This window comes from Pseudonaja textilis, chromosome 1 (genome assembly GCF_049901715.1).
Source record: "Pseudonaja textilis isolate UNSWEBS1 chromosome 1, rPseTex1.2, whole genome shotgun sequence".
Classification (NCBI taxonomy): Eukaryota; Metazoa; Chordata; class Lepidosauria; order Squamata; family Elapidae; genus Pseudonaja; species Pseudonaja textilis.
In genome coordinates this window covers 305569577-305595560 of record NC_141990.1, presented here as the reverse complement: position 1 = coordinate 305595560, position 25984 = coordinate 305569577, and the positions used below count along the sequence as shown (strand labels likewise).

The following is a 25984-nucleotide window of genomic DNA, read 5'->3' as shown; positions in this document are numbered from 1 at the left end:
GGATAACTAATCTGTTTGAAAACCTCCAACAAGGAGGAATTTACCACTGTTCTAGGCAGATTCTTTTCACTGCTTGACAGCTGTGCTGGTTAGAACAAAGATTTAAGGCAGAGGTCTCCAAACTTGGCAACTTTAAGACTTGTGGACTTCAACTCCCATAAGAAGTTGAAGTCCACAAGTCTTAAAGTTGCCAAGTTTGGGGACCCCTGATTCAAGGCCACTAGGAATAAAGGCACATAGGATTAAAAAAAACAAACAAGCAGCAGGCAGCCTCAAAATTTGTAAAATTATCTAAAATTAAAACAGAAGTGTTTGTTCCAAAGCCTATAACTGTATTTGTTCAAATACAAGTCTAGTCCAAAAAAAGAAAGAAAATCCATTAATGAAGCTTTATCAGGAAAATATTTTTTTAAAAAATAGGCAGAAATAATTTCCTGTTCAAAAATACAGAAAGAAAAAAATAAATTAAACTGCTCATCATATCTCAAAATGATAAAATGGACACCAATGATTATAAATAGAATCATTCTACTAATAAAAACAATTATCATTAGCACAATTAAAATAATATTTACATAGGTGGCAGAGCGAAGGATTCTAGGTTGCATAATTTCAGGTGGCAAAATGTTTTCTTCCCTTCCCCCACCGATTCAAACAAGACAAAGAAAACTTGCACCTTTTCCAAAACTATAAAAATTGAGAGTGCAGAACATTGATATTCTGATGGAAAACTTTTAACAACACACACACACACACACCCCAAAGAGAGTATTTGCAATTGTGCTTGCAAAAGAAGGTAACAGTAGCTTGTGAGGTATTATCTAAAGTACTCCTTTAAAGTTGAAAACTGAAATACCACTTTCTCAACGCCCTCCGTCTATCTATAAGTAAAATTGAATCTAGACCAAAAAAACCCAATATATATTTTCTCTTTTAGTTCCAGTATTTTTAAAAAGATAATCTTGTTCCTAACCGATAGCTATCGGTTAATAAACATTCTGAAATTACCTTGATGCTTTCCCTGTCCAAAGAAGCTACTTGGGTAAGCCAAACCATCTCATATTTGACTGGCATTTCCCTTCCAGCCATGTACAATTCCTTTTGATCAGGCTTAACAAAAGTGAGCATTCATGCAAACATTGCATGGCAATTCTGTATTCTTAGTGAAGACCTCCTTTTAGTAAACTGGTTTCTTCTTCAACTGTGCATTTTTTATTTTTCTTTGTGCCTAGAGGGGAAAAAAACCCACTGCTGTGCTTCTAGCCTTCAAAGGAAGAGATTTTTCTACTGAAATGCAAATACAAGATTATTAATCGTAAGATTTTTTGGTTTTTTACAAGTCTTGCATATCTTCTTCCATCTGTACTGTCTGGAGTTTAGCCAGCTGTTTCTTGTCTGTCCCCAGTTCTTCACAGATTGCATCAACTATATTGCTAGTAACATATTTGGTTTTGGAATCCAGCATCATCGAACTGCTTCCTGATCTGTTTTCTGAATCAGATAAAAAGTTTTCCTTTAGAGTGGGAATCGACTGCAGGATCAGCCGCTGTTCTCGAGTGAAATGAGGATGTCCTTGCAAAGAGGAGTGGGATCCAATGTCATTGCTTGCTACCCCACCAATCCCTGTTAGTGCCGGCTGCACTGGAGAAATGGACACCAGGTCATGGCTGCTGATAAGGGAGCAGTTCTGAAGTGCTGCATAGTTTGCATTACTAATGGAAACAACAGTCGGCCCACTTGTTGTGGGGGGTTGCATTGGTGGGCTCTCAGAAATGGCCGAGTTGAGTTCCTCTGCATTTAAAAGAGAAGGTGGTCCAAGGGAAAAGTTATGTGATATAGTCACGTTAACTAAGGAGGAAGAGGCTCCTCCTGGCTGCATGACCCCATTGGGTAAGTTGTCTGAAGGTAGATTAGCATGAAGTTGGGCATTTTGACCAAGGGGCATGACTTGAGAAAACACCAGGCTTGTTTCCAGTCCTTCCTGTTTCACCGGCTCAACTGCCTGGCTGGTGTTTGGGATGGTGTACACCACAGTGCTGGGAGCAAGGGAGCTAAAAAACACTTTCCCTTGTTGTGCGGCAGCGGTCGTAGAGTCAGTAGTAAATGTGCCATTGCTTGATGTGCCTTGGTTAATGGAAAGACTACCTGTGGTGGGGGAGGAACAAACAAATAAAAACAAAAGAAAGTTTTAAAGAGACAGTATAAAATTAAATTAAGAGTTGAATTTTCATCTTTCCCTGTGGTTTTGAAACAAAACTTCTCTCCTTAAAAGGGGGAAACATTTTGCTATTCGTATAACATTCTAAGCCTCAAGTGGCTTTTCGTTTTGAGGTGTGACCCATCCACCGGCTATTTTAATAATTATGGTTGACCATAATTTTATGGACATTGTTGCTACTGAAGTTTCATTTATTATATGCCACCGTGACTCCATATGGATTTGTTGGCATATACATTTAATAAACAAGCATGTGTTATCTTGAAACTTGCATAAAATGTAAAGAGCAAGAGATAGCTTCCTCATCACACGAAAAGCATTGTTTTCCATTTATGGTGGTTTGAGCCAAAAGCACTGAATAATAAAATTGAATAATGAAATTGTGATACTTAATTCAATTTCAGAAATTTGTTTTCTTACCCTTTGATGTGTCTTTTAAATTATGAAAAGTATCCAGTATTTATACACACAAGCACGCACACACACACACAGTATCATTGGGATTATGTGAGCTGCAGTCAAATTAGCCTTGACAACACACCAGAATGCAAATTCTATTCTAATAAAGGAATACTAAAAAAAAGCTAAGATCTGAATCCAGAGGTCTCCAAACTTGGCAACTTTAATGTGAAGGACAATATAATCCCATGAAAGTTGTTTAATTATAGCAACTTTGATATCAAGGAGTAGAGTTGTTCCATATCATAAAAAAATATAGAAAAAGTTGTAGAATTAAAATAAGTTGATTTGTTTTCCAAATTCAACAGGAATGATAGAAAAGTTGCCTTTCCTACATTCCTCCCACCTGCTGGCTTACATTTCTCTACCTGGAATAGACGAGGATTAGTGGAGCTCAACCTGTCTATAGCAGGTAACAAATTCTCCATTATTACAATAGAAGCAAGATTAAATAGTCAATTATCGTTTGCTAGGAATTCTAGTAGTTGAAGTCCACATATCCCAAGCTTAAGAAATGCTGATCTAGGTAATATAATCTACTCCAAGCAGCAAAAACTCTTCAAACTTTCAAGCAAAAAAGCTCCTTCCCAGGATTTCCTCATGATTCTTCTAGCTGAAGAGGCCAAAGGACGTTTTGCATATAAAACATGGGTCCTACTGCTGAACTATCAGCATTAGTAGAAGCTGACCTTTGGATTTCCTATATATAATCTAGGTCAATGTAGTGGTTAAGGTGCTGGCTTAGCAACCAGAAGTCTCTGAGTTCTAGGCATCCCTTAGACAAGAAAGCCGACTAGATAACTTTGGGCCAGGGTGCTCACTTTCAGCACAACCTTGTTTGCCACCTTGAGTTGTCCTACACACACACACACACACACACACACACAGAGTGGGATAAATAATAGTAGTAATAATTATAAGCTTTACTTGGAACTTACATCCTGCAACAATACATTTAATATTACTAAACAACACTTGCCTATCCCAGCTCCTTGGGAAGGACAAAAATGATACATCTAGTCTAAATATCCAGCTAACTCTGCAACCAACCACGTAGTTCCTGATCAATGAACATATAGTCCATTGATCTAATTGATTCTAATGTTCATAATGCAAATTGATAATAAAACAGTCAACCATACTTTTCTTGTAGGCTTTTGTCTATTTGTGCAAAGTCTATGGATCACTATGGCAGCCTTAAGGATTAATTGTTGAATTATTACTCCCAGTAATTATGAGAGTTGGTTGGAACTGTAATTCAATTCTAACTCATTCCCGTAATTGCTGCGGGCAATAATTCAGTGTCTCTGGAAGGCCCCAAGGTCCAAATCCTGCCTCGAGCAGGGCGTTAGACCAAAAGACCTCCATGTTCCCTTTGAGCCCTATAATTCTATGTTCTATAAACACACAGATAATGAGTTAAACTGCCTTTTCTGAATACCTTCAAGATATTTTTTTACAAATTACAGTGGTGAAATGGGAATTGCTTAGTCATGTTTTCAAGGTCTAGCAACATATGGGAAAATGTATTTCCATCCAGTTATTGCTTTGACCTTGGCCAAAAGTATTGGAGCTTAAAATCACAGCTGACGCAGAGAATAAAGTCATGGATCTTCATCTCAAACACTGCTCTCGTGATATATTAAAAATGTAGGTATGACAAGAGGTGTACGGCTTACTTCACCAACATGGGATAGCGCAGTAAATACTGCCAATATTGGATATTTGGTAGAGAGCTTATAAAGAGTCAGCCATGATATATAAAGGGAGAAGATAAATATGAACATAGGCAAATCTCAATGAAGTTTCAGAAAACAGAGCTTGGTGAGATTTATGAGAGATAGTACTGGAATTAATAGTACATAGTTTGCCTTTCTCCATGATTACCGGTATCAAACACAGGGTTATGTAAAGTAGTGAATAAATGCAAATGTTCACTGCATATGCACAAGTGTGCTTCAGCTGTTCATAGGGAATATTAGAGCTTAAAAGTCATCTCCAGGGATGACTTGTGTGTGTGTGTGTGTGTGTGTGCGCGCACGCACACACACACACGCACACGCCTTTGAGTCAGCATTGATTCCTGGTGACTTCCTGGACCGGCTCTCAAATATTTAAATGACACAGAAGTAAAGCTCAGGAAAATTGAGCTAATGTCAACTAGAGCAGTGGCCCCAGCCTTGAGCACCAGGGACCGGTTCCATGGAGAAAAGTTTTTCCATGGACTGGAGGGGGTGTGGTTTTGCATGTTGCCTGCATCCTGTGGATGGGGCTTTGCTTGTTTGGGCATGTGTCATGCCCCTGTCGGATTCTGAGGGGGAGGCCAAGCAGCTGACAGGGAGTGGGAGTGTGGCTCTGGTGGCTGTAGAAGAAACTGGGGAAGGGCAAAGTCTGGCTGGGCAGAGCAGGGGAAAGGTAAAGCAAGGCAGAGGGAATTCAGAGGAAGGTCCAGGCCCACCCCCTCTTCATCCTAGGACATGCAGGGAGGAACGGAGAAAGGAGCAACATGAGTTGCATGGCTTTATGGGGAGGAAAGGGCCCTGATTCCCTTCATTAGCTGCACCTGGGAACACAGTGTTTAAAAAGGGAGTTTGCACACAGCAACTCGTGGGAAGCAAATTGTGAGTTATCTTTTATGGCCGAGGCTTATCTGGGTTCCTGGTGTCTTCCCAACTGTGTGTGTTTTGTTGGCCTTTGAAGTTTGCAATTCCTTATCCTGCCTTGTCCAGTTAATTGCTGCAGCGTGGTTTGTGTGGATTTTTATTTTACAGTTTATATGTACTTTGTTTTTGGACTGAATTTCCTTAATTTAAAGATTGTTCTTGGGAGAGCTTTTTCTCCAGCCGAAGGTAACTGGACATTGGGGGCAAAGTTGGAGTTAAAGGGACTTTTCTTACTTATGTGACTGTGTTGCCTTTGTGCCATGCCCCGGGTCATCAAAGCGTGGTTGCTGGCATGCCATGGCCCAATGCCAGTCTACAGACTGGGGGTTGGGGACCCCTGAACTAGGGATCTCTGTGTCATGATTAGTAGATATAGTAATATGTGTTAGTGCAGTGGTTAGAATGCAGTACTGCAGGCTAACTCACTGCTCACTCCAGGAATTCCAATTCTACACAGTTTAAGACTAATTCAGTCTTCCATTCTTCCAGGGTTGGTAAAATGAGGACCCACAATGTTGGGGGCAATATGCCGACTCTGTAAACTGCTGTAAAGCACGGTAAGTCTAAGTGCTATTGCTATTTTATACTCACCTAAAAGCAAGATCACTGAAAAATAATCAAACATTACCAAATAGAATTGTATAGTAATAGCAAACTGGTATGCTATCCAGACCATTCTGGCTAAAATCTCATCTGCCAAGGATTATAGTAAAATCTACCACTGGTACTACTCCTAGCAGTTACAGTCTGTCTCTAGTATGTTTGTGTTACTTTCTTGGCAACATTACCTAAGTGGTCAGTGATTACGGTCCTTTCTTCCAGGATATATATTTTTTAATTTCCCAATCTAATTTTCATCAGATAATCTCATTTTCTAGTACTAATGAGCTCTGATCCTGTCCAGCTCTTTTGTGATCAAATATGGGCATGCAATGGAAGGATTATTATACTGCCCCACCATGCATAATTGTAGGGATTATGTGTGATAACTGTGTAAATTAATCTGCTTTACATTTTAATGTATCCCTATTAAATTCACACTTCCCAAATATGAATATACAGTATGTAGTAGATTGAATCTGTCAGTACTTACGCATTTCAAATATATAAGATGCAGTTTTCCAATTATTAAAACAAATAAAAATGTTAGTGCACGCTAAATATATGAACAGAAAAACTGGTGGAAGTGAACATTTAACAAATAATATACAGTAAAACCTCAACTTAATGGAGGTTTGTAGGAGGAAGAGAATTACGTTAAACTTGGCTTCATATCATTTGCATGAATTAATGTCCTGGGTAATAATGATTTGTGTTATATAAGCTAATGCAAACAACGAACATTGAGCGGAATCATTCAAACTACTTTGAATAGAATGGGCTTTTTTGTTTTGATAAGCCATCCAAATAGAAACTACACCCAGCGTAAACATGAAATCTGTTAAACCAAAAATTTGCTCTCTTGGACAGTATCTTCTGCCACACCCAAGAGCAGCCGGCTAAGTAGGACTGAACGTTAATCTATATGGCTCCCACTACTCAAAGACAAAGCTAGTCCTATGGCCAAAATAGGCAAAAGAAAAATAAATAGTGTAGACCGTAAGATACTGAAGCCTTTAGATATGGGGAAAGTTTGAATTTTCATTCTCCATCATCCATCTAAAAATCTGTTTTGCTGGATTTGGGTGTTTTCCCATCAGTACCAGTCTCCACCAGGTCTGTGCCTTCTGATCATGGAAAAGTTCCTTTTCTACACAAAGGGGCCACCTTAGGGTCTAAGCCATTACATATCTCCAACATTCTTAATTTCATAACAAAAAGCAGTAATTTAATATAGCGAAGGGTTTTTACCTCGGGAAGTTGCTGCTGATACTGAGGGCAGCTGCATCGGAGAAAAACTGAGGCCTCCATTAAGTAACTGGCCACTGTTTGTTGAATTAGGGATTTGGACAACGCCATATTGGTTGATTTGGATTGGAGTGGTAAAAGTGACTACTGAGCCACTGTCTTGCGATGCTATTGCTTCTTCACTTTCTTCCCTCTTTACTTCCATGCTTGGTGTCAAGCCTGGGAAAGAGACAGGCCCAGAATTGGGGCTGTATGTTGTTGTGGGTGTTGATGGCGCAATGGAATTGGACAGAGAAGTCTGGAGGAGTTTGAAGTCTTTCACATCTTCTGAGGAAGGGACTAACATATCACCCATGGAGACTCCATTGCTCAAAGCATGGGGTGATGTTTTGAGTGGACTTGATGATACTGCCTGAGAAGATCCCACACCAAGACCATTGAGAAGGAGACCATTGGGGCCCTGAATGAAAGAAGTACCATTAAGAAAAACAGATGGATTGGGAGGCATTAGGTTTCCATTCAGTAAAACTCCTGAAGAGCTTAAGGATATTTTGGAGTTTCCAAGTTGCTGCATATATACTTGCTCCATTGGGCTAGGAAGGCTTAAGCTGGTGCCACCATCAGAGGTGCTCGCAAGGGAACGTGGAGACAAGTCCTCTTGCCCTTTGCTGGATTCATCTTCTGTGCTGGGATTACCATCCGACTCACTACAAATCAAGAGAGAAGCAACAGTGAATTAATGTGATATCTTTTGGGGGATTCCAAAATTTTACTGAATTCCTTTCTCATGGATGGGAGAAACAATTATCCTATCCACAGAAAACTTAACAGATCAAGGAAGAAAGCACTAGATTAGTCTCTATGAAGATTCCAGTTTTCCATATATAAGCTGAATATGAGAAGAAGAAAAAAATAACTAAATAAAAATTTCCCAACCATGGTACTGCCATCCTATGTATTTCTGACGCAAAGAAAGACTCCAACTTGTTTGATCATTAGTGACCAAATGCAAATATCCATGTATGTTTTCTCAGCAACAATACAGAAATGCTTTCTGCCAGCATGTTCTGTTACTTCCCAGTCTAGCCTACAATCCTGATGATATTAATCAGGTTTGAGTCTCTTTAGCTTCCAAGCCCAGGCAACTTCAATCAGCTACTGCCACTTGGTGAGACATGCCTGCCTATTCTGAAATAAATAAACAAAGAAAGAAGCAAGCAAACATTATTTCCATGTTCTTCCATGTGCCCAGAATTGCAGCTTTATAGCAGAATTCTGTACAGTAAGTATATTATACAGAGGTTCACACCGGTGTATGCAAAGTGACTTACTTTAGAAGCCAAATCTGACACATGATTCTTTAAATCTACTGTCCCCAACATTCCTCAAAATTCCCACCAGATCACAAATGTTGGAGCTCTTCTAGATCAGGGGTCTTCAACCTTGGCTACTTCTGGGAATTGAAGTCCACCCATCTTAAAGTGGCCAAGGTTGGAGACTTCTGTTCTAGATCATATGTTTCAGAGAAGCAAAATGTAGCTTGGATGACAAGTTTTGTTTTAAAAGCAGAAAGAAAGTAAAAGATTGCAAAGAGCTTCAAAAAAAACCCCCTCCAATGCACATGATCAAAAAAGCAAAATGTAATTTACTGGGGGAGCAGATATCAAAATGGCACAGGCACAAACATGTACAATTATTGCCATAGCAAGTCACTAACCTTACATTTTCTTATTTACTAATGTATGAGTGAGGGATTGACTAAGAAATATCTCTTGGGGTTGTGATGAAAAGCCCAAGGAATATATTGGCCATTACTATGGGAAAAGCAAATTTCATGTTAGCCTTTTAGCATACCCTCTTGGTGATGTCATTGGCTTCCTTCCCAAGATTCTCATAATTCCCCACCCTTTTTAAAGCCATGGAAATATTACTATTTTTTTCTTCATGTAAACTCATAGACTTATCATACTTGCCTTGCTTTTTATAAACTTCTAATATGGTCATTCACAGTATGTCATGCAATTGGTTCTATAGAACAAAACATTCTGTTACAGCAGAAAATAACTATCCTTTAAGGGGAATTTATTCAATAATATATTGTACTTAAGATTAGAAAAGAATGCAAAAGGTTCGCCATCACTGTCATAGAAGAACAAAAAAAATGTACATGGTTTTTAGGGAACATGGTTAATTCAGGACCCTGAAATTAGCTATTAAACTTTTTATCTTGAGTACTATGTCCGCTTCTGGATATCAATACTACATAATTCAGAGAAAGGCAACCAGAAGGTCAGAGAATTAAAAACAAAGGCTTATGAAGACAGAGAGTGAACAATTTAAGCATGCTTTGCTAACATCGAACAGGACATGAAGACACGCATCGGGCAGGAAGACTTATTCTTTATTGTTCCAGAGTTCAAGATTAAAAATAGTTTTAAATTATAGAAGGACAACCTGTGATTGACTATCGGAAAAAATATGCAACTATTAGAAGCAGTTATACAGCTGAACCAAATCCTCACTAAAGTAATGGTGCCCAGCCTTTCAAGGGCAGAAGTTACACTGCCCATTTGTCAGAGATGGTTGGATTCTTGAACCAAGCAAGTGGTTGGATTTCATAATGTAGATGGTCCCTCCCCACACTATTTATTTTATTTATTTATTGGAATTTATCAAAAAAAAAAAAAAATAGAACAAGAGCAAGAGAATAAAAATACAATGACAGGGACAATAGGCACATTATTGCACACCCCCTCTACTGACCACTTAAGTATGAAGTAAGGTCCAGGGAAGTCAATTTGTGACTGAAATTGTGAAAATTTGTAGCTGAGACAACTGAATCAGGTAGGGCACTCCAGACTTTGGCAGCTCTATTACAGAAATCATATTTTTTACAGTCAACTTTAACACAGTCACAAATTTAGATGGATTTAAAAGATGATGAAATAAAGTATCATCCTCTTTATTCATACAACTGGTCAAATAAGATTCCTTTAAGTTGGGTAAAGCTTTATTCTGGACACATTAGAGCAGGGGTGTCCAACCTTGACAACTTTAAGACTTGTGGACTTCAACTCCCAGAATTCCTCAGCCAGCTTTGCTGGCTGAGGAATTCTGGCCACAAGTCTTAAAGTTGCCAAGGTTGGACACCCCTGCATTAGAGCAACAAGGTCCCTCCCACATGCTTTGTTATAAAACATTTCAATTAAGATAGTGCAGAATCTGTGCAAGCACTTCTCTAGGTATTATATTCAAGTTATAATAATTTCATAAACTGAAACATGTCTGGATCCTATTTTCAGGAGAATATAGTTAATGCAAACCTAATGAAATATATGCTAGAAAATGAATTTACCTAAACAGACAAATAGACCATGGGCGGGCAAATAAGCAGTGAGAACAAAAGTGATTTCCAGCTGGCTTTCCCACTGATCTTGTTTATGGGAAGCTGGGCAGAGAGTGTTGGCAATCACAATCATCTGACATGGCTGACTACACTAACAGTGTACAAAACACAACTTTGCAAGTACAACTGGTGTGAATATCCATGACATTTCAATACACATTTATTTATTAAATTTCTATGTTACCCATCTCGCCTAGAGGTGACTCTAGCTGGCTTACAATCAAGTAAAAACAAATGGTTATCTGGACCAAAAGTTAAAGAAAGGGAATTCTCAAGGAATAAAATAATGCTATAGCTTCAAAGGAGACAGATCATGATTGTGAAATACAAGCATGCTTGATATTTTAAAATGCCATTTATACTTCTAGTTTCAAAAGTTTACACAGAAATGTATGTGAGGATTCCTATTCTTATAAGGCTATTAAAACAGGTTTTTATGTTGTTTGATTAGCCAGCCAAATTTAAGTACTTCGCAAGTTCCACTGATTTAAGGAATGATTTAAGGACATACCTAACTCTCTCAACTGAGGTCTATAAAAACTTGAAAGCACTTAACTTTGACTGGATTATATCCAAACTATTTAGATAATAGGTGTATTTAAAAGAAAGACTTTCTTCATAATCAGCTTCAGACATTAGACATGGACCACTTGGTTGTATGTACATAGGAAAGAAAGAACTGCAAAGATTAACATTGTTAATGTGTTTCTACAGCATCTTCCTCAAAGACAAAGCATCGTATTACTCCTTCAACAGTGTTGAAACGTTTCTAATTACTGCAGCTTTTTACATTAGACAATTTTCATGAAGGAATAAGCTGACATTTTCCCTCACTAAAAAAGACCTTGACAAAATGTATGTTGCAGTTATTTTTATGTGGTTGGGTTATCCGCTATGGGTGAATTCCTACAGCATGTGGCTAACTCAAGACTAGATTAGTCACACAATCAAGCAATGTGTGAACCTAATCTGATAAATCATGATATGATAAATGATACTGTGGTTTGTTTAGCTTTGACTGTGTGCTATGTTAAACCAGCAATTTTGATTTGCAAAAAGCCTTATGGCTTAATGAGTTGCAAAAATTCACTGGATAGTGATTTGTTGAATAAATTATAAACAATCCACAGCCCAGATCAGCATAGGAACCTCAGCTCTGGAAAAAAAGCTGAGAAAATTGACCAATGGTACATATCAATTACTCAATTTCCTTTCAGGATAAAATAATGTTACAGTACAAATGAATAAATAAAGTAATACAACTTGGTTTCATTCTTTTCTGTTTCCTGAATGCATATGCAAAACTCTGTTTCTCTGTTTTCTGAATACATAGGCAAAAACTATTAAAAACAGTAATTCTAGATATACATAAAAATAAATAAACTAGATAATTTTACTTCTTTAATTTTGTGAGATTTAAAGTCACTCTTATATTCTTAGAATGCTAGGATACATCTCTTGCTATTCCATGATAAATTTCTTGCTTGTATAGTTTTTAAATTAGCACGGACCTCCAAAAGCACTCCTACCTATTGTTCAGGGAATTGTATGATTAATTCTGCCTCATCAAGATTTATGGTATGAAAAAGAAATAATAGATTGATAGGAATTGCAACATAATGCATTTAATGCCCAACCACACATGTATTTCTATTTGTTGACAGAGAATTTTTTGCCTATATGGAGAAAAATTCTGAAGTTTTAAATGCATTGGTTCCAATGCTAGTAAAGTATTGTGAAATTTATCCGTTCTTCTAGTTCCTGTGCAAAGGAGTGTCTAGCACACACAGCTTGTGCTTATAACATGTCTTTTTCAGATATCACATGGATACAGTACAACAATATTCATTTCACTCAGCCTTCTGTCTCATTATCCAGGTGCTTTTAGAAAGATACTGCATAAAAGATACCAATACTGCAATATCTGCCATTCATTAGTAGAGAATTTCTATAAATGGACATTTAACACAGATATTCAAGCTAATAGTTCTTCAATGAGATCAATGATTTGATCCGGTCCCTTTAAGAACTACAAGAAGATATTTTTAAAAACTACCAAATCATCACAACTCTCAATGGCAAATTGTGTAAATTCAGCATGACCAAGAGTCATTGGGGTCAAGTGATTAAGGCCCCAGGCTCGAAACCAGGAGACTGTGAATTCTAGTCATGCCTTAGGCATGAAAGCTGGCTGGGTAATTTTGGACCAACCTCCTTCTCTCAGCCCAACTCACCTCACAGGGTTGTCGTTGGGGGGAAAATAGGAGGACAAAGTAGTATTAGGCATTTTCGCTGCCTTATTTATAAAACTATAATAAAGGCGGAATGGAAATAAATATGAAATAAAGACATCTGTGAGATAGAGATTTTTTTTGTTTTGCTCAACTTTGCATCTGCCAGCTTCATTAGGCTTTCCCACGTTCTCGGATCAAGGGGAGAAAGAAAAGACGTCTTTCCCAGAGATGATATTCAGCAGGTTCTGACCCATTCTGGAGAAGCGGTAGCGGGCAATTTTGAGTAGTTCAGAGAACCAGCAAATACCACCTCTGATTGGAGATTTTACAGTATCCTTCCCCTGCCACGCCCACCAAGCCATGCCCACAGAACCGGTAGTAAAAAAAATTGAATCCTACCACTGGTCTTTCCTAGCCTATCAGGAGAGATTGAGGTAGAATCTGGAACTAGCATTATGTTCTATTATTAAGTGGAATCGCTTCTACTATTAAGCCATAGCCTTTTTTTTTTTCAGTAGGAAAAGGAAAGGAAAATGGCAGCCAAGAAGATCTTGTAATAAGCACAATAGACATCTAGTGATGTAGAGTAAAGCAATATTCAGACCATCAAGTTGCCCCAAATGGCAGTGGCTGGTTTCAGGCACAACAGTCTACTAATGGCATCTTGAACTGATGAATTTACCACCATTATGAGAGAAGGACCAAATTGTGTTGGCTGCCTTCAATCCTGGCTATTTCTCAAGGGAAGAAGAAACAGCACAGCAGGGGAGTGGAAGAAAAAGATTACTGTAGCCAAAGCAGATCGGAGGGGGATAGCCTTGCAAATAAAGAGGAATTAGTTGTTTCTGTTTGATTACTCTCGTATGGGCAATTCTTTCAGGATATTTTATCGACATCTGCACAAGAAGCCACCTATTTTCTGGAAAGCACTTAAGGAAGGTTTTTAAAAGGACTAGGACACCAGACACATACAAAAATTAACCCATAAGTAATTAATGCACTGCAAAATACGTAGCTATCTTCTCTTAAAAGAGAGAAGTTGATTATATTCCAAGAGAGTTCATAATATCATGAATGTTGCTAACAGCTGAAAGCAGTCTATTCTTAGACAGGAACAGGGACAACAGTTCATATTTCTATAAGGAAGGCAAAAAGAGCCAGTTAATTATCATGATTAGAGTGTCTATGTTCATACAACTTATTAATCAATGGTTAGGTGAGCTACAATTTAAATTAATCCAGCTGTCTATGTTTGAAGAAGTCTCAGAACTATCAACTTGTCCTGCAGGTTTATTTCCAACACACATAAAGCCAAAAACTAACCAATCATTATTTTAGCCATTTGTAATATACAAACTCCTCCAAAATAAAACCAGGGAAATCTAGGCTGAATTTCCCATCCAGCCACAAAGCTTATTGAATACATCCACAATACTAATGAAGTCAGGTGCAAATGTAGCAGTTAATTTGCATGATGTACAAATATCAGTTTTAATTTGAGGTTCAGCTTTTGAGAATTGCTAATTTGAATTGGTTATGATTCAGAATATCTGAACCCAAGTCAGTGGTACTGTAGTCAAATATCGTGATTCAGAAAACCACACTATGAACTACACAGCTGATTTCATTGCTATTTTATGAATGCAAAATATTAGTAGCTTGGTCTATCCATCACGTTAACTGATCATATCCCAACTGATAAGGTTTGATAGAATAATATAATTTCTTTGCTCAGTGCATGAACCAAGGTTATATGTTTCAGGGATAACTCCTTACTCTTTTAAATTTCAGAGCTATAGCCAGAGAGATTATGCTTTTACATAAAAAATAGTGTGTGTCTTTGACCCTGTGCACAAGCCAACAGTTATTGGCTGGTGATCATTACAATCAGTGTAGCTATCAGTGAACCAGTCAATTGATTGGACTTATAGATGCTATAGTTTAGGTGTCCAACCTTTTGGCTTACCTGAGCTGCACTGAGAGAAGAATTGTCTTGTGCCATATATAAAATATATAATGTATACAATGATAATGATAATGATGATAATAATACTAATAATAATACCGTACTAAGAAGATACTTGGTTGATACCTAAGATGCTGGCAGCAACCTGTATCAATCATCAGCGCCAGTCAATGATATTTGTAATACATTTTTAAATGTTCATTTGACTGAGTTTCATGTTTAATGAATAAAAGATAATAATCATAATAATAAAAAAAACTTGTGGGGCCACGTTGCTACTGAGGGCTAACCTTTTTGGCACTGAGTACCCAAAATGCATGCACACACCCCGCACATGTACCCTGGGTCACCCATGCATGCGCCCCATCCCATGCTAGTCAGAATTTAATTTTAATTTAGTTTAATTTTAACAATTTCTTCAGTACACAAAATCATACTTGGCAATATTGATAGAAATAGAAGGGGAAGACAACTGATCAAGTGGATGGATGGAATCAAAGAGATGCCTTGGCTTGTCCTTGGAAAAGCGTTATTATAAAGGATAGGTCAGGATGGCAAGCATTTTTGTTTATGCAATTAGTATGAGTCAAACAGCTCCTAAGAAATTGTTTATAAAAAGAGAAAATACAATATAGCCTACACAATAAAGTTTAGCCCTGGTTTATGGCTCCTTTCCAAGCTTTTGGAAAACAAACAAACAAGGATGCTTTTAAAATGGAAAAAACCTGGGATCTTAATAATCATTTTACCCACCAAAGGAAAACTCTTTTCAAAAGCCCTGGCAATTCCCAGAAGGTAATTATCTCATAACGCAATACACTCCCCTCCCTGAGCCCCTTTATTCTTTAGGAGCTGTGGCAAGTCCAAACATCCACATGTCTTCGGTACCCTCCACCTAGCTAGAGTTTGCTGACTGGCCCTCTTCCACCTCACTTCTGACTTGCCATTTGTGCATTTCATGTCTTTGCTCCAAGGACGCAAAGGGGCTAGATCAGCACAATTGTGCCCTTACTTGAAAACAGAGGTCTTTGAGGCAGCAATTGTTCCTGCCTTCAGTCAGTCCCTCTAAAAAGGAAGAGGGAAGGGGTAACTTGGGTAGAGGCATGTCACCTCACCTGGCTGTTGCAAGTCAGATGGCTATCTGGGGTGACTTCTTGTCAGACAACTTTTCCCTAACCCTTTTAAAAAGGTTAGCATTTGGAAGGCCCTAAGCAGTTCCTTGGAGCTACAGAAGGGATTTTGGCAGCATCAGGAATTATGTCCACAAATCTGGTTGGAAAATAAAGAGACCTACAGATAAGAGTCTGCAAAGGAAGACTGAACAAACAAATTGTATCAAATCCTGCTTTGCATATTCGCAACTGCTGGATTCACTGCAACACCATAAATTATCAAACCTCGTTATGGCTCAGCATGATGTGACACTCCAGGCACAGAGGACTCTGGCTCCAGTGGAGAAGCCAGTTAAAAGACATCTGGCAGGTTGCTTAGAAGCATAAACTGTGGAAGACCTCATTCCCATCTTCTGAGGACGTAAACCTGATCGAAATCAGCACAGAATCAAGTTTCACAACAAGAAGAGCAAAGAAGGCACCAACCAAAAGGGAGGGGGAGGGAGGGAGGGAGATAGCTTACTAGCCCAGCCGATGAGCTTCAAATTTCACTTTTTTCCTTCTTGGGCGACATAAAACCTTGGGGAAATAATTAACACTGTCAAACAAAATGAGTGGGGAAACAGTTTCCTCACAATCTCCAAACACAAAGAAATAGGTCTAGGAATGGGATATTATATATATGTGTGTGTGTGTTTGTATGTATGTATGTATATTTATATATATAAATAAAAGGGAAGTATATAATTAAAGGGAAGTATGTAATTAAAGGGAAGTATATAAGGGATGCTGGATCTACACAGGCAGCTTCCTAGGAAGAAACAGAATTTTCCACCTCTGTTAAGGAGAAGATAGGCTGAAGACCTAGAGTAAAGGCCTTGCTTCTGTCAAAGGTGGACCCAAAATACTAGGCTGGTCAGGAGGGAATAAGGCTATGTTGCAGAGCATGGCAATGAGGTGCTGGGAACAAAGCACCAGAGGGTACAAAGTGTTTAATTTTTTCAGAAAGAGGACACATCTTGAACAAAAGCACTAGACCCAAGAAGATCTGAGCTACAAAGAACTCTTGAGGATTAGGGAGAGGAAGATTTGAGAAAGTCTGGGGAAGCTGTGCCCTTAGGCACAGATTTTTTTTAAAGATTACAAGAAACCAGAGCTGAAAATTGAGGGGAGGGGGTGAATATCTTGGAGACACATTGTGAGAGAAGATGGGGAGAAAATTATGTCTAAAGGATCAAACAACCTTTTAGTTTGCCGTCAACAATCCCTTCTTTGAATCCAGCAAGTAAGCAGCAGAAACGTGGAGAAGAAAAGCCCAAGGTTGCTGGGAGTGGGAGACTGGAAAGAAAGGGGCTGCTGAAGGTAAGCGCCATGTTTGTTAGGAATGAAAGCCAGGCAAGGACAGAGGGCAAGGGAGGGGGAAGAGGGGAGAAAGGCAGACAAGAGGGGAGGGAAACAGGAAGAGCAGGAAAGAGGCAAGGTGTTAGATTGAGGCAAATTGCTCTGGTGGGAATGAAACAAAGCCAGAGCGGGAGGTTAGAAAGCAGCAGGGCAGAAGGATGGCGGCTGGGAGGCCTAGGAATTGAGGCCCAAGGACAGAGTTTGGGAAAGCAGCATAAGAAGCAAACCAGGTGCCTTCCTTGGAGCCATGGTTTTTTTTTTTAACCTTTGCCAGGCCCCCAAATTCCATAGGTAGCCTTCAGGATTGTGCTGCTTGTATTCCATCCAACAATACAGGAAGGATAGTAAAGATGTCCTGCACTGCAGGGATGTTGTGAGGTTTACCAAGAATATATAGGAAGCACTTTGAAATCCAAAAGGCAGAGGAAGAGATGGCATCAGCAAAGGAGGGTGATCCCTCCAAGGAAAGGCAGAAGTCATGTGGTAGGGAAGGTACCAGAAGCAATGGAAGGGGATGTAAACTGAAGGGAAGTGTGGAATTTACTAAACTCAGAAGAGGATGGGGCTCATGCCCAGTCTTACTACATGACTCTATCTGCTAACTCTGCTGGCCATTTCAGATCCTGTTGGCTTTTCCTAAGGCCTTAAAGCTTGGTCGTTGCCCCAGGAAGTTAAGCAGACCCCCGAAGTTGGTTTGTCTAATCTAGCAGTGGAATGATTTTAGATCTCCTACATACAGTACATTGCTACTGTTATTTTATACTCTGTTCTGTTTTTAACCTTCGGTTTGCTGCCTAAAGTCATTGTCACGGAGGGGGGGGGGCATAATTTGTTTAAAGCGTATTTGAAGAGAGATCCTGAACATGAGCAGCGAGTTTCCTTTCTCGAAGGAATTTACGAGGGGAATGTCCAGAAACATAAGTTGCTCTGATTCCCGCCATGCCCCCCCCCACTCCTCAGCCTCTCCACTTTGGTGGAAGTTAAAAGGCTCCGGGGCGGGGGGAGCCGTTCCCGCGAACACGCGGCTCTCTCACCTTTTGGACTGTGGCTCCGCGGGGTTGCGATCCCGTTGCCGCCGGTTTTTGAACCAGTTGCTGACCTGCGTGAGGGAGAGGCCGGTGATCTTGGCCAAGTTGCGCTTCTCGGCCGGGGAAGGGTAGCGGTTCTGCTTGTAGAGCTCCTTGAGGGCATTGCGCGATTTCTCCTTAAAACAGTAGACCGTCTCCTCGCCGTCCCAGATGGTGCGGGGCAGCGGGAACTTCCTGCGCAGGCGGTACTTGTCGACGGCGCCCAGGGGTCGTCCGCGGGCCCTCTCCGCCTCGGTGTAGCGCGCCTTGTACCAGAGTTCCTGCAGGAGAGGGTGGTTGGCGGCGTCGAAGCTATGGCTTTCCAAAATCCCGTAGAGCTCGGCGTAGAGTCCCTGGTGGAAAGCCACCAACGCCCGGGCTTTCAGCAGGCTCTCGTTGCCACGTAGCAGGTCACTCTGGGGCAGGGACCACAAGAACCGGGCCAGGCGGTCTAGGTTCCCGCCTTGCTGCAAAGCCTCGCAGACGCAAGCGACGTGGTCCGGGGAGAAAGCGAGCAGAGCCTGGGGCGAGGAGGAAGACGACGACGACGAGGAGGACGACCGAGGCGAAGGCGAGGACAAGGGAGACCCGGCCGGATTCCTCACCAAAAGTTCCGAGTGGAGTAGAACTTGACCCGCAACCCTACCGGCGGCTGCTGCTGCTGCTGCTGCTTCCTCCTCCTCCTCGTCCTCCTCTTCCCTGGCTTTTTCCTTCCTAGCAAAAGGAGCTGCTGCCACCGCCGCTGCAAGACGAGAAGGCGGTGCAGACGTGGGAGCCGAACCGCCCGAGGTTACCTTCTCGGTCGTCCCGCCGCAGAACATTTCCAGGACGTTTTCTTGCTTGATCGTCGCCACCACGCTGGGAATCGCGGTGGTGGGAGAGACAGAAGACATCTCCCCCCCCGCCCCCGGTCTGGCTTTGGTGTTAGGTGGAGGGGCTTCTCCCCGGATTTCTCCCCCCTTTTCCCCTTCCTTTACACTCCCCCTCCTCGGAAAGTGCTCACACCCCTCCTGCTGCTGCCCCCGCCGCTCCTCCTCCTCCTCTTCCCGGACCGCCACCCGGCTGGCGTTTAGCTGATCAAGTTTCCCCTCCGCCACGTAGTAACCATTAAGCCAGCTTGTTCTAGCAAAGCTCGTGTAAACGGATCGCAGTTTCTTCTCCCCTCCCCCCCCAAAGCCGATCTCCTCTCCCCCTCCTTTTCGTTCGTTCGTTCTTTCGTTCCTTCTTTCCCTCCCCAACGTGACTCCTCAGCGCTTCTCTCTCCTGCTACATATTCTTAATAGCAGAAGCTGTCGGCTGGATTCGGGAGGGCTCGCTGATTGGTCGACTCCTATAGGGGGGGCGGAGGATCCGGTGTTTCTATAGAAACCGTCAATCAACTCCTCCCTCTCCCTCGGCTTTAAGCTCGGCACGACTTCCTCCTCTAAATGTGAAATACCTCTACCTGGAGGCTTTATGCCGCGTTTTGATTTGGCTGCGTGCTCTCGTTTCCCCCCCACCCCACCACCCCGCTCTTGTTGCCAAACAAAATATTACAACTGATATCTTAAGCTGGTTTGTGTGGGCAATTTTGTTTTTGCACTTTGCAAGCGAGGCATTCAAACGCGCGCGCGCACGATCCAACTTTTGGAATTTCCAAATGAATTAACTGTACTTAAGGTTGGACACTTCTGAATGGAGAGCCGGTGTCGGCAGCAATGGAGTAGGGAGAGCAACTTTAGGCTGCACCAGAGACACGGTACTGAGTTTCAATTAACCCACTGGGACTTGCAGAAGTTTGAAAGTTTGAGCGAGTTTACTTTGGAAAGAAACCAGCTCGATTTATTCACGCCATGATTGCAATAATTTGTATACTTGTCTGAGTTCAGTGGAACTTCAGATTGAACTGCAGCCTTAAGCAGGCGCTTTACTGAACTCAGTGAGACTCATTTGTAAATGCCTACACTTGGATCTGTTGCTTTTGTTACTTAAAACCAAAAAGGATTCTTCTGCCCCTCCCTCCCCAAAACAAGACATATTTGGCAGATAACACTCAGAGGTCTCTCAGTCCTGGAAGACAAGGATCCTAACTGGAAGGAAGGAACTTAACTCATGGGGATTTATCTCTAATTACTTTGCCTTTGTGCTTAAGGATCACAATGCAGTTTAAAAAAGTACTGTATTCATTTCCATAACAGTTGTATGAAGAAATGTAATGGGTATATACCCATTTTACAGTTGTCAACTGATGATGGAGAAAGATTTGTCAAGGGCAGTTGCTTTTTCTGCACTTTTTTTTAAACCTTAGAGCAAGCTTAGCTGGCTGCTGCTATTAACTTTTCTTTAGATGCAAATTCTTCCAGGCCAGCATTTGATAGAATTATAACTTTAATTTCTCAGAAATATTTATAGTTTATAGGGCCAGAGCCACAGGAGTTCAATCTTTTTGCTTTCTTTTACCCCATGCCTTTGTTTTGTAAACAAAAAAAACTGAAAGCTCTTCAATTATAAATCCTAATACTGGCCATGATGTACAGGGCCTAGAACAAAGTTAGCATTAAACAAGCATAGGTGATAGCTACATATGAGTGAATGATAAAGAAGTAATCAAGTATGAACAAAAGCATGTCCTGATATATTGGAACAGTAACTTGCTACAGAACAAATATATTCCAAAGAGTGGTAGGATAGATTAACTTTCCACAGCTGGTTTTCTGGATAAACATTCCCAGAAGTCTGGGTGAGAATTGAAATCCAATATGCCTAGAAGGCTCATGGGTATAAAAGGTGTAGGGTTGCTGGACTGTTTTAAATAAATATTTTATGTTCAGACATCTGAATACACAATTAATTAAAAATACATGACAATAACAAATCAATAAGATTGAGCACAATCTAGTCAAAGTACACTTTGTGATTGGATTCACATAACACACTTAACTAGGGTGAATAAAGACAAATCCCTCCAAAGTAATGAAAATAATTTGGCTGGGGTTGGGGTTTTGGTGCTTTATAGTCTGCAAACTCAGCCCAGTTGTTAGTGCCTGGTCTGATATTGTTGTACTAAACTTCCAAAACAGGACATAGTAACAAAACTAAGCATATTGTATTGAACTAAGTAGCCATATGCATGTTTATTCAGACCAGGCCCTGTTCAGTTTAACATTTATTTCCAAAGGGAATGTACATGAGATTGCAGTCAAAAAGTGTCATTGATGCAGTCTATTCAGAGTGACTGAATTGTCACTCCTACTCCCAACAGGGTTGCAGTACAATTGGCAATAGAGCTCAAGTAATATAAGGGCATTTCTGACTAGACAAGTTAAGAAGGTAAACATTGTCAAAATGCTTACTTTGGGTGGTTAGCTTTTTCCAGGAAATTATCAATTACATTTTACTGTAAATGTCATCATTGACAAAAACAAACATTTCACCATTCAGTAGAATCAACAATTAATGGTAAAATCCTAATTGCTCTTCTAGGGAGGAGCAAAAAGACAGATGGGAAAGATATAAACAAAGATTGTCTTGATACCAGAAAGAGGACTTCAGAGCAGCCTGTCTGAAAATGATGATGTAACTCCAGCTTTCTAGAGGATGCTGGGTAGAAGGGCAGCTTTTAGAGTAGAATGGAGTAGAGTGGGATGAGATGAGATGGTTGTTAATTTTACTATAGTCTCTGAGGTCAATTCTCAGAATATTTTTAAATTCTGAAATGAATAATGCTAAGGATGTTGGCTTGAAATCAATTCTCCTGAACTTAGTGAATTTTAGGCTGAAATCTTGCCAAGTTCTCTGGAATAAACTTACTTTGGCTCTCCTGATGCTATCCTGCCTGCACTCTACCAAAAATTTGTCTGTTTTCAATGGAATTACAGCTCACTTTTATGTAGGTTTGCTCTGTGGGAAGTCCCACTGACTCCAAAGTTTGCATACACAGATTTATTTGTATTTATCCGCTAACAAAGTTTCCAAGCCTGCTGCTTTCTACATAGTCTGGTCTATGGACATTTTTCAGCTGCTGTACTGTAGCCATTTTTAACTATGGATGGTGGCCTTCATGGTTCAATACATCAGGAAGGTACCAGCCTGAGGAAGCCTGAGACAGAAAATGGAGATTGGCTCTATATTACAAGAGAGTAATTGTAGGGCTCTTTATTTAGGTGTAAATCCAATTAAGTCCATTGGATTTACTTCTGAGTAGGTGCAGGCAAGGTCTGATTGATCCAGAAGATCTTCTTGACAGATTTCTACAGGAACAACAGAAAATGAAAAGTCTGATGCAGCCTTTTTTTTTCATGGGTTCTTTCCTATGGGGCTATTTCTGCAGTCTTTATATGACATCAAGTATTATCTTTGTTTTAGAACAGTTAGGAAGACCTATATTTAGTCCACCTCAGCTTCACAGACTAGGACATGGGAATCAATAGATACAAATCTTCCTCTTCCACCGTTGGAATAGGCAACAACATTCCACAAGCAACACTACTGTATATGCTATATGAAGGCACATCCCATTTGATTTACTTGGACTTGCCTCTGGGGAAACCTCAGAACATACACATTGGAGAATGCTATGTTAAGGTATGTAATTATTTCAAAGCAACTTTTTAGATCTAACTCATCAATTTTTTTTGGGGGGGGGGTCTTAATCTGCTACATCTGGTTTAATGCAGGTGATTTGAGCATAGTTGCCAAGTCATACAGCTTTTGCAGCTCTTCAGAAGAGCAATAATCTGAACTGGGACTTCGTGATCTTTACTATTTATGAGGCTGAGGTCAGAGCTGGCATTTTCTCGATTTAGGTAGAATTATAGATTGAATTATATTCATAAGCTGCCCAGAGTCTCTTAGCAGTGAGACAGGTGGCAATAAATTTAATCTTTTTCACGCGGCCTTCACAATTTTTTAGGAAATCAGAATCAAGATGGAAAGCTTCGAATTGTCTTTCTCTCTGTAAACGGAAACGCTTTTCTTTCAAGGGTGATCCGGGTGGGTTGAATCCATTATGGGGGTTCAACAAGCTGCATTTGCAGTTCTCAACGGATTTTGGAGAAGGTCCTCGCAATCGGGCGTGAGGAAATAGGGATCGGAACAGAATCCCATTGCCTACCTCCTGATCAGAAAGGGATCGCCTTCACACGAACTGGGTACATTCGCATTCCACGTTAATGGTTTAATCAGCCCCGGATCACAGTAACACCTGGTTTAAAATGAAGTGTGGTTGGTTTGCGGTTCAATGGAAAGATCCCACTTTTGAGCTGTGGCTACAAACCAGTTCAGTATAGAAGCCTGTTGTAATGATCACCCGCGTATTCCAGGGTCCTTTGTATCTACGTCGTACATAACAGGCAAGCCTCGCATTTGTAATACCTCTGTAACGTGACCGGAGTGATCTTCTAACCTGCCTGGAGATGTCTCTCCCAGCACGGCTGATTCTCTTTGGACCCGGAAAACAAAATTAAACCCGAGTCAGTAGTTTTGGATAAACGCTTTTACGTCATGTTTACTCCAATTTAGAGCAGAACGGTCGCTCAGAAGCAACCGGGATTGACGGAGACGAGTTTCCTTTTCCCCCACGCCTGGCTCCGGGGATGTTGAATGGAAATGGATGGAGGGGTAGTAGAATGGCTCAGTCACTGCCAGTCACTTGCAGGCAGCCAAATGCCCGGTTTACATCTGGGAAATTAGATCTGGGAACCACTGGCAAATACAGTCAAGGCAGCCGGAACCAGCGACTTGGTACTTAGGCATACACCCCCTCCCCTGCCTCGGGCTTTCAGCCTTAAGGCAATAAAAGCAGAGCCGCTTTGGGACTGCTGGAAGTTCAGAGGCTGGAACTCCTCAGGGCACTAGTATTTGCCCACCAGAGGGGCAGGTGGTAGGGGGCTGCTGTCTTCAGTACATACTGAGTTAGAGTAAGCCCTCAAAGGCAGCAAGGAAATACAGATAATTTTGCTGCTCCTTTCAGCGGCCATCCGGAGTACAGCGCAATTTACGGGGCTAGTTTTTGTACATGCTCAAGTCCGGGCATCGGAACAACTGTGGTAAGGGACAGAGCGGGGGGGATGGGCGTCTGAAGCTAAAAATCTACGTCCGCCTCGGTCCCGGAACGCCCCCACTCGAATTTGCCCCAACAGGCACTGGCTGACCGAATCGCAGTCTATACGATTCTCTTACTTAGAGCTAGGCAGCCCTAGACATAATCGTCGACAATGACTTGGATGTCGGTGCGATGGACAGCTGTCTCTAAACTTTTATTTATATTTATTTGTATGTGTATTGTATACATGTATGTATGTATGTATTTATGTATACATACATATACACTGTACATAGACACACTACACACATAGACATAGACACATACATAGACACATGCACACATATGTATATGTATGCATATATATACATACACAATTTTAGCCTACTGTCATGGTTGTAATCTTGACTTTGTGACCATATCCCTAATTTATCAAATCAGTTATATGTCTATTTCTGTACATCGTCCTAATGTCAAGACAATTGGTTAAATTCACAACATCTGCTAAACCCAAACCAAACCTATATGGTGCACAATTCCATAGAAATACAAGCTTATTCTACAGTCAAATGTTATGTCAGAAGCCACCTCATAAATTCAAAAAGAAAACTCAAATTTGATAGATGATGTGTTTTAAATGGGTACACTTTTCAATTAGATTTATTTCAATGGAAACTGGTTGGGCTGTACGATCCTTTGCTTTTAAGAAGAGTTCCAGAATACTGGAATGAGTTAGACTTGATGTGGTGGGTGACCCTTTGACTCAATGGCCCCAAGCACGTCTATACACCAATCTTCCATTAGCCTGACCGCAAGAGAGACTCACAGCTGTATTAACTAACTGGGGTTTCAGAGATATAAGCTTGCAGTGAGAATCTTCAGGAATCCCTGATCAGCTTCTTTCAATCAAGCTGCACTATCTAGAGGTAACATGATAGCAGTATTCTAGTACCTGAGGGGTTGCCACAAAGAAAAGGGGGTCAAATTATTCTCTAAAGCACCGGAGGGCAGTACAAGAAACAATGGTTGGAACTAATCAAAGAGGGGACAATTAACCATGGAATAGCTTGCCTTCAGAAATCATGGGTGCCCCATCACTGGAGGTTTTTAAGAAGAGACTAGAGGGGTGTCAAACTGGTGGCCCGTGGGCCAGATGCATCCTGCACATCCGCAAAGACAAAAAATGTGACATCACACGACAGGATCGAGTTTGATCAGTCACTTGTCTGAAATGGTATAAGTTCTACTTGAGCAGGGGGCTAGACTAGAAGACCTCCAAGGTCCCTTCCAGATCCTATCCTATCCTTCAAAAATAATGGGACACAAATCTGTGGTCAATTCCTTTCCTTTTCCACCACCATCACTTGCACATCACCAGCATCTGGATACTTCCCTTGCTCGAAAATAAATGCCAATGTCATTACCAATTTCATTCAGTTGTCCAAGCCAAAACGTTGATAGACTAGCTAGCAAGCTGATCCTTATATGTTTCCTCAGAAGTAAATTTGAGTTAGGACAAATGGCCAGGTTTATTTAACCCCCAGATAAGCGCACATGATTGCATCCTTTATGCATACTTACTGAATAA

General features: G+C 40.7%; 1 protein-coding gene across 1 annotated transcript; it reads right to left on the bottom strand.

The window, feature by feature from the left end:
* Positions 1-204: 204 nt before the first annotated feature.
* On the bottom strand, positions 205-19922 carry SIX4 (SIX homeobox 4). Its single transcript, XM_026698647.2, has 3 exons — positions 18342-19922; positions 7192-7895; positions 205-2145 (listed from the first exon to the last, which is right to left on the bottom strand). The coding sequence occupies exons 1-3, from the start codon at positions 19265-19267 to the stop codon at positions 1334-1336; spliced, it is 2442 nt and encodes an 813-aa protein (XP_026554432.1). The 5' UTR covers positions 19268-19922; the 3' UTR covers positions 205-1333.
* Between the last annotated feature and the right edge of the window lie 6062 nt (positions 19923-25984).

Excerpts from the sequence above, each read along its gene's own strand:
- SIX4 (XM_026698647.2), bottom strand. The coding sequence starts at position 19,267 with ATGTCTTCTGTCTCTCCCACCACCGCGATTCCCAGCGTGGTGGCGACG. Across the intron at positions 7,896-18,341 it reads GCGGAGCCACAGTCCAAAAG|TGAGTCGGATGGTAATCCCA; the intron begins GTGAGAGAGCCG and ends CTTGATTTGTAG. Across the intron at positions 2,146-7,191 it reads ATCAGCAGCAACTTCCCGAG|GTAGTCTTTCCATTAACCAA; the intron begins GTAAAAACCCTT and ends CCCCCACCACAG.